We start from the raw sequence: 8,799 nt of genomic DNA, 5'->3' as shown, positions 1-8,799 counted from the left end.
TGCTGAGCTGTCTTGTTTATTTTGGTTCATTCAGCAGGGTAATAGAGTAGCAATAACATTGAACTGGATCTCAGGAGATATGGAATTTAGTTCGATTTCTGGCATGACCAAACATACAGCTTTCAGAAGATCATGCATATTTTCTGCTCCTCAGTTTTTTCACTTCTAAAACGGAAATCTTCCTTGCTTTCACTCAAACAGTATACATACATAGGGAGTTATTATTATTTTGTTTGCCATTCCCTACAACACAGCCCCCTTTCTAAATCTATTTGCTTTACAGTTCTCTACTATTCCTAAAGTTTTTTTCAGATTCCATAATTCCATTTCAATACCACTAAGAGTCCTAGAGGAGGAAGTGAATAGCAAACATCAGAAATGATTTGTTCAGATATATTGCTTTTAGAATGTTGATTGAATAAGGCCCTTCCTAGCTTTAAAATAGTAAAATTTCATATTCGAATTTACACCTGAAATTCACATATCTCTTGTATATAAGGAAACCTTCAGATATGTTTCATCATCTGCATTCTCCTATATGACACCAGTTTCTCTGTCTCATGATTTTAAACTTTATGAAGGTTGACTACGTCTGTTTCCCTCTTGTATACATAAAAACCTTGCCTGACATCTCAGATCTCTTATAGTCATGTACACTATAGCTTTTGCCTTTACATCCAAATATAGATGTTACGTTTGAAAAAAAATGAATTTGAAACAAATTACTAAAACATATTTTATATTTCTCTTATATTCCTAGCCATGATATTACAGATTCTGAAGAGAGAAAATTTCAGCTGATATCATATTGTGAAAGGCAAATATTCTCAAAATTTTGTGTCTGCTTCATGAAATATAAAAGTATATAGTCAAATATAGCACACAGAAAACTAATAGCAACTGCTTGCTCCAAAAACTAGACTGGTCATCCTAATCCAAAAAGTGGACCTGAAAATAAAGATGGCAAAGACATGACAAACATACAAACTCTTACTCACCTTACTAATTCCCTACCTAAAGTAGACATTGATGAATGGATGGATACCAGAAATCAAATCTTTTTGTAACCCTGTTTTAAAGATTTAACCGGCTTAAGTCCAACCTAGCTGGCTCTTTCATGACTTTCTTGTTTGAATTTTCAATACAATGGAAATTATAGTAAAGTAGCGAGTTTTCCTATTGTTTACTTGGGGATTTTCGAATTGATCTTACCTGATTTACTCTGAAACTGAATAAATGAAAATCAAGGCTTCTAAATACACACACACACACACACACACACACACACACACACTCTTCAGGAATAGCCAATATGGGGGTAATTTCAAAGTCTAGTACATAATTGATAAACACTATTCACAAATTTTTATTCTTTTATATTCAAGTGACACTCAAGGAAAGAAAATTAACTCTAGTATACTTTTCCTTCACGCAATACAACGCTTGTACTTTTCACTGAAATCACACCTTAATTTTCAATTCTTTCACCATTTATAAACTCTAAAAAGTATAAATATGAGTGATTCAGAGAGTGAGACTATGTAAACTATTTACACAAAGACACTGAAACCCTCTGGACAAGTTGAATGAAAACAAATCAGCACTTACTTGGCATAAACCACTGATGCACATATCCAAAGATTCTGTATAGCAACGAGTACCATCTAAGACCTTAGGTGCTAGTTCAACAACCAGGGCTGTTCCTTTGGCTTGGCACTTGAGTGAACATGGGTTGTCAGGGTCATTAGACACAGGAAGCCATTCATAAAACTGGCCATGGTGCTTGACATCATTATGAGCTGAGCATTGCTGAGCTCGGAAATCACCTGCTTCTGGTGGGCAGTCCTGGAGAAAAAAGAGAGAAAGGACAAACAAAGGTTAAGAGGATACCCCCAATACGAAACCAGAGCAGCTATATGGTCTGCTTAGATCTTAGAAAGCAAAACAAATGTCCTGGTCATGACAGATGGAACTTATAATATCATCTCAGAGCTTATATAATTATTTGGCTTTCAAAATGTAGAAATCTGAGAAAGTAATCACCTCAAAATACATTTTCTGATTGAGTTTAAATGGAAAAGTAACTGGCTTGAAATAGATATTCTGATTAGTTGGGACATACATTTTTTGAAAGTTGTTTATTGGTTCATGAATTCTTCCACATGGTACTATCATTTTGACTTCCTCATAAGTAGAATCTAGTAAAGTCGGAGGATTAGTTGAAATTATTTGTCTCTTTCCGTTCTGATATTGAGAGCTATGACAATTCTTTATTTGAATAGCTAGCAGTAAAAAGTTACAATAATTTCATTCAAAAAGTTTTTGTGGAGTTGTAAGTTTTTGTCTAGGACTTAGGCTGCATAGTATCTAGAATTAAACATGGGGAACAAAAAATACGAAACCATTTATATATGAATTGCTCTGGCTTAAGGCAGCATAGCAGAATGGAAAGAGCATGGACTTCCTCCTTAGACGAGTGGCTGGCTGCAATGCAGTGCAGAGTTATTGCCGTATTCTAACACAGGGAAGTCTCGTCTTGTGTTAGAACAGAGACAATAACTCTGCACAACTCTCAAGGTTGTTGTGAGAAGTTCATGAGCTCATGCTGGCCAAATATCTGCACAAGGAATATACTGAGTAGATGGTAGCTATTACTATGATTATTTAATGAGGTCACAGAAGACAAAGGGATGGAGTATTAGCAGATTCTCTCAATTTGAGTTTTAAATTATATTGTTACAGATCAATGGAAAAATAAGAATCTTTTTGATGAAGTTTCATAAAGGGCAATTTAAAATGTAAAACTATGGCTAACAATGGCCATTATCTAACGAATAATAAACCTCAGTAAAAGCAAGTAAGATTTAATTTTAAAACAGCAAATATCGCCTATCCCTTGGAAAGGCTTTTTGATGGTTTATCTTATTCTACAAGCCTTCCGATTAAAATTTACTGTGGAAGACTGTCGTCGACTCTCCAGCTGTAGAAAGGCTTTTATTCTAATTTTTTGTTTTAAATAAAGGATTTCCATGTGGCCTTCAGCAGTTCCCTGTTACTGCATTATCATAGTGAGAGTTCTCTTATATAAGGTTTCTTTCTCTGAAAATCTCTTTACCTTTAAATAAACATTCTAAGAACAGGATTGAACATTTTGACTCTTTTCCAAAACATTAGTGATACTATTAAATAGCATATAAAGCTCTGGTAATTGAGGGAGCACAAATTCTTTCTAGGCAATGTGGGGTAGAAACAAATATTCATTTAGGATGAACATGAAATTGTTCAAAATACAATAAAAAATGTAAAAGTCATTTTAGGGTTAGTATTACGTGTTCTCAGAGTGAATAAAACATAGTAGTAAAGGAAAAGAATAATGTATATAACATAGGTATAGACACACAGGCACCCAGCAAGGCTTAACATTTGGAATATTGTCTGAAAAGAGTATGATTAAAATTTACTACTTATTAATTTTTTAGATAATAGGATGCAGTTTAAATTTTTAAAGATTCATAAATAAATAAATATGTGTGCTGTGCAGGCTGTTTACTTGTTTATTTTGTAAAATAAAACAAAAACTACAACCAGTAAAACTATATTATGAATTACAACACAGGTAAATTGTGTCAAACCATGACATACAATACAAATTAACTTTATTTTATTTTATTTTATTTTATTTTATTTTATTTTATTTTTGAGATGGAGTCTCGCTCTGTCTCCCGGGGTGGAGTACAGTGGCATGATCTCGGCTCACTGCAACCTCCGCCTCCTGGGTTCAAGCAGTTCTCCTACCTCAGCCTTCTGAGCAGTTGGGATTATAGGTGCATGTCCCCACACCCAGCTCATTTTTTTAATATTTTTAGTAGAGATGGGATTTTGCCATGCTGGCCAGGCTGGTCTCGAACTCCTGACTTCAGGTGACCCACCTGCCTCGGCCTCCCAAACTGCTGGGATTACAGGCATGAGCCACCACAACTGGCCACAAACAACTTTAAATGTTTAACACCAGCTCCTTTCAGACCATATGTTCTAGAGCACAGAGAAACTGGTTTAATATTAGCTCTTAATGAACTCACATTCCAAAGACAAGACTTCCACTTGCCTAATGTACAAATTCTACCAATATCTGCCTAGGCCTCACTTACTAACTTCTGCCCTAAGACAACTCTATAACTGACAACTGCCCCCAAACTCTACACGTAGCCCTTCCTTAAATTTCCCCACTTGAGACATGATAGAGTCTCTGCCAAGGTTCTGCTCTCCCCTGCTTAGCATGTTTAATAAACCTACCTTTATATGATCCACAAGTTCCTGGTCATTGCATGGGAGTGTCTACAGTTGAACTGACAGTTTAGCAATGTTTAAATACAGTATTTTCATTTGATAATACATATCATCCCAGGAGTCACTTGATTACTCAGTAGTACAGAAGAAATAGAGTACATTGTACTGAAGGTACAGAACTTTATTATACCGAAATACAATAAAGCAGAACATTGACGAAATTGTTTGAAATGGTTCCAAACTCCTCTTAAAATTTCCTTTGCCTCTTTCTTCTATACAAGTGAAACAGCTAGAAGGGTCAGGCTGAATCACCTCTGCCTTAATAAGCGGAAGATATAATTAAGAGATCTCTTAATATGAACCAGAAAAAATTTTCTGCACTTTTCCTATTCTGAGAAAAGTGTCAATTATGTTTTTCAATTGATAATGCATTATCATCTTAGTACAGACAAAAAACCTCTACAGAGTCTCCTGTGATTCCCTTCTGTTCAATAAATTGTGTTGGTTCTTCCCACCTTTCCTAAAACAAATAAGACCTAAAGGTAGTCAAAGGTAAAACAATGAAGTTAAAATGTTAAGACTTTTAGGTTCTGTTTTCTGTGACAAACACAGTAAACATATTTAGACACATCATAGAGAATCAACATGCAGACAGATGTTCTTATTTGCAATTCATCTGTATCTAATGGCTTCAAGAACACCTGTTACAAGTTTTATGGTTTCACAACTAGAGAAATAGCTCTGAGAAGAATAATGCTTAAGAACATCTTTACTCAGTTTTATCACTCCTGTCTTTCCTTCCACCTATATTTTTGTAGGGGTGGGAAAATATATTTTGCTAAATTGAGAATGCTCTTAAAACCTGGAGTTCAGAGTTGGAAACTGAACTTGAACCTTTTTAGTGTGTGAGTTTATTTGTACTTGGCAAAATGCAACTTCCTGTTTCAAGAAAAAGGACTTAAGAAAACTTATAAAACAGGTTCAGAAAGCTTCTTGGACATCAAATAGCTTTTACAAAATAACATTTTGATGATTTAAGTGTAAATGAATCAGAAACATATGAATCAAATTTCCCTTGAAATACGCATGTTTAAAAATTAAGGGGAAGAAGGATTTGGCAAAACATTCTTTGTTTGAACCGAAAACATTTCAAGCATAGTTCAAGACATCCATTGAACCCCTAATGCATCTGGGATCATCCAGCTGCAAGAGTGGAAACTCAAGCAGTCATTGTAACTTCTTGTTCCACAAGTATGCTAATAAAAATGATTTGCATAGAGATTTACCATCTACAAAGTTTTTGGTTTTTAATTATAAATTGGTCCATGAAACCACCATACCTCCTGATCCTTTTGTGGGGTTTTTTGGTATTTTTTTTTTCTTTTTGTGGCGAATGGAGTCTCGCCCTTCATTCTCCAGGCAGGTCTTGAAGTTGCTCAGACAGGTGTGGAACTCCTGGACTCATGCTATCCTTCCACCTCTGCCTCCCTAAGTGCCGGGATTACAGGTGTAAGCCACTGTGCTTGACCCTTTTAAAAGTCAGATTTAGAAAATGATAACCTAACTGTTTTGAAAAATACTTAATATATTTTACTGGGCACATCTTTGAAATATCAGCTTTTGGAGACATGCTTTTTGATACTACAAGTAATCAGTTTTAACCATGAGGGGTAGTTTTCTTTAAGGAAAACTGAATGTAGAATGTACTAAATATATATAATGTGGGATTTCTGCTCTCATAAAACCCTAGTGGTAGGAATAATAAACTTTAAATTGGCATATTTAAAATGAAGAATAAAACAAATGAATTATGGCTTAAATATGCTTACATGTATTTATAGATTTTTGCACTGAACTTGGCTCATAGAAAGACTGATGGAGACAATTAAAATAGTCAAAAACTCTAGTAGTTATATGGACCAAATGCATTCCATCCCCTAACAAGAACCTGGCAAAAAATACAGTGTGGCAGGGATGCACAGGACTAAAGACTACCACTTCTAGCCCCTCATACATCTCCAGAATTGCCATCAAATAGAAATGGAGCAAGAGAAAGCAATCTAATACTTTTTCTCTTAGTTTCCTGCCTATTTCCAATAAACTCTAAATACACCTGTGGATTGACAGCTCTGTGTCATGTTACTGGGCTAAGACTTCCTCACTATAAAAGTCTATTTTCTTTGAAATAATCACATATCCCACGAATTACTGTATTTAGCCATTTAATATAATCATTTTCTCCTCAAGTTTTAAGCACTTAATTCTAATGGTGTCAGAGCTCTCTTCTTTAAAAGCACAAAAATAAAATCTGACCTTTTATTTGCTCCCATTATAATTCATAAAGTCCATGGAGTTCTGCCATATATGAATCCAATTCAAAACATTTTCTGGTTAATCAACTATCCAGTGGGAAAGATAAGATGGATCCCAGATGTCCCCTGATGATGACGGTAGATCGGATTACACTGTGGGACAAAGGAGGGTAAGGGTTCCCAGAGTTTACTCAACGGGTGAAATGTAAAAGATTCTATCGCAGCAGCTCAGGTGGCAGCATATAAAAGGTTTTTAAAGTGACTTTGAAAAATATACAGAATGTAGATTCAGGGTCAGGAGAAGCATTAATTTTTCTTTATTTTCATTCTTTTTAAAGAAGGCATTTTCCTTCAGAGAGACATACCTCTGCTTTTCCTCTGCCCTTAAATATTCAGTGGTTGTCCTATTCTATTAATTTTGTTGTTTCATTTAACCTATTATTTGAGTGCCATGCTATTAATGCTTTTATATGTAGAATCAATATTTGTATCTGATAGTGTCAAGAACCTTGGAAATCATATTCAGATGACTACATGTACTGTAGCAACCGGAAAAAAAAAATCCATGCTTCTGACTTAATTTTCCTCTCTTAAAAATGTACTTTCAAGTAGCCTTATTTTTAAAAATTATTATGTTGTTAAGGTTATTTTCTTTTGTCTTTTCTTATTGTTTGTGCTTCCTCCCTTTTGTTTGATTAAATCTACTGCTTGTCAATCTATTTTATTCATTTTTTAAGAGAAATAGATCCTAATTTGTTAATTCAACAATTCTTCTAATGCATTGATTTTTGCTTCCATCACTATAAAATTCTTCCTTCTTCTTTTAGTTTAAAAAAAAATGTACTTTTAAACCCCATACTGCCTCTCCACACTGTCCTAATCACTCACTCTCCACAACAGTTACTATACAAGAAATACAGTTAGAATTGTCTAACAAGGCATATACTCTATCCTCCAACAACTGTGGATAACCACTTTATGATAAAACATATATAGAAATTTACCAGCTATTGGATGATGTTAGAAAATCTTACCAGTTGTTTTACCCTCAAAATATTAGGAATCCTCAGTTTACTGACAGTAAAACAAGAAAAGATTACCATAAAAGGCTGCTCTATAATAAATGGATAAATGCTCTGGAAAATATATCCTCTAAAGCTTTTGAATCTTTTAGCACACCTAAGTAGATGGTGGGCTGCCTCTTTTAGATATTTTGGTCTTTATTACTTGGCTTTCTGTATCTTTTATTCAAAGTTAAAATGAAACCACTGAATAGCAAATATCCATTGATAAAATCCAACGTACTATATTTTGTTCTCGGAAAAAAAAAAATCAATGTTTCAATTTCTATTTGCAACTCAGACCTCCTCGCTTGAAACTCAGACTTATATACAGTAGTCCCCCTTATCCGTGGTTTTGCTTTCTGGGGTTTTAGTTACCCACAGTCAACCACAGTTTGAAAACAGGTGAGCACAGTACAATAAGATATTTTGAGAGAACGAAAGAGATATCACATTCACCTAAGTTTTATTACAGCATGTTGTTATAGTAGAGTTATAATAGCATAGAGTTATAACAGTGTAGTTATAATAGAGTTGTAACAATATAATAGAGTTTATTATAGTGTGTTGTTATAAAAATTCTATCAACATTAAATGTTAAAATTCTATTTTATTATTTTTGCTAATTTATAAATGTGATTTATAAATTAAACTTTATCATATGTATGAGAAAATATCTATATTTTCTTACATAAGTACACACATACATTCATTGTATGTATGTATAAGAAAATATCTGTGTTAGTATCTATAGGGTTAGGTACTACCCACAGTTTTAGACATCCACTGCGGATCTTGAAGCATATTCCCTGAGGTTAAGGGGGGACTACAGTGTACAAGTGCTCACTTGCCATCTGGACATCTAAGACACTGGAAACTCATCATGTCCAAACCTGAATCTCCCTGATCCTCCTACCACTCTCATGAAATCTGCTCTCCCTGTGGCATTCCCCATCCCAGTCAATGTCAACTCTATACTTTTCAGGCCAAAAACTTTTTTTTTCTTTTGTCTGGCTCTGTTACCCAGGCTGGAGTGCAGTGGCATGATCTCGGCTCACTGCAACTTCTACTGCCTGGGTTCAAGTGATTCTCCTGCCTCAGGCTCCTAAATAACTGGGATTATAGGTGTGTGCCACTAT

General features: G+C 34.6%; 1 protein-coding gene across 1 annotated transcript in view; it reads right to left on the bottom strand.

Annotated features, from left to right (window-relative positions):
- The window catches only part of ADAMTSL1 (ADAMTS-like 1), a 433,939-nt gene that overhangs the window by 320,625 nt on the left and 104,515 nt on the right, over positions 1-8,799 (bottom strand). Inside the window, exon 4 of the mRNA XM_011992650.1 lies at positions 1,609-1,845. Within this exon, the coding sequence (XP_011848040.1) occupies positions 1,609-1,845 (237 nt within the window). The remainder of the gene's footprint in view (positions 1-1,608; positions 1,846-8,799) is intronic.

Source organism: Mandrillus leucophaeus, unplaced genomic scaffold (genome assembly GCF_000951045.1).
Source record: "Mandrillus leucophaeus isolate KB7577 unplaced genomic scaffold, Mleu.le_1.0 Scaffold415, whole genome shotgun sequence".
NCBI classification, from domain to species: domain Eukaryota; kingdom Metazoa; phylum Chordata; class Mammalia; order Primates; family Cercopithecidae; genus Mandrillus; species Mandrillus leucophaeus.
Note: the sequence above shows the minus strand (reverse complement) of the source record. Positions and strands in the feature narration are given on the sequence as shown.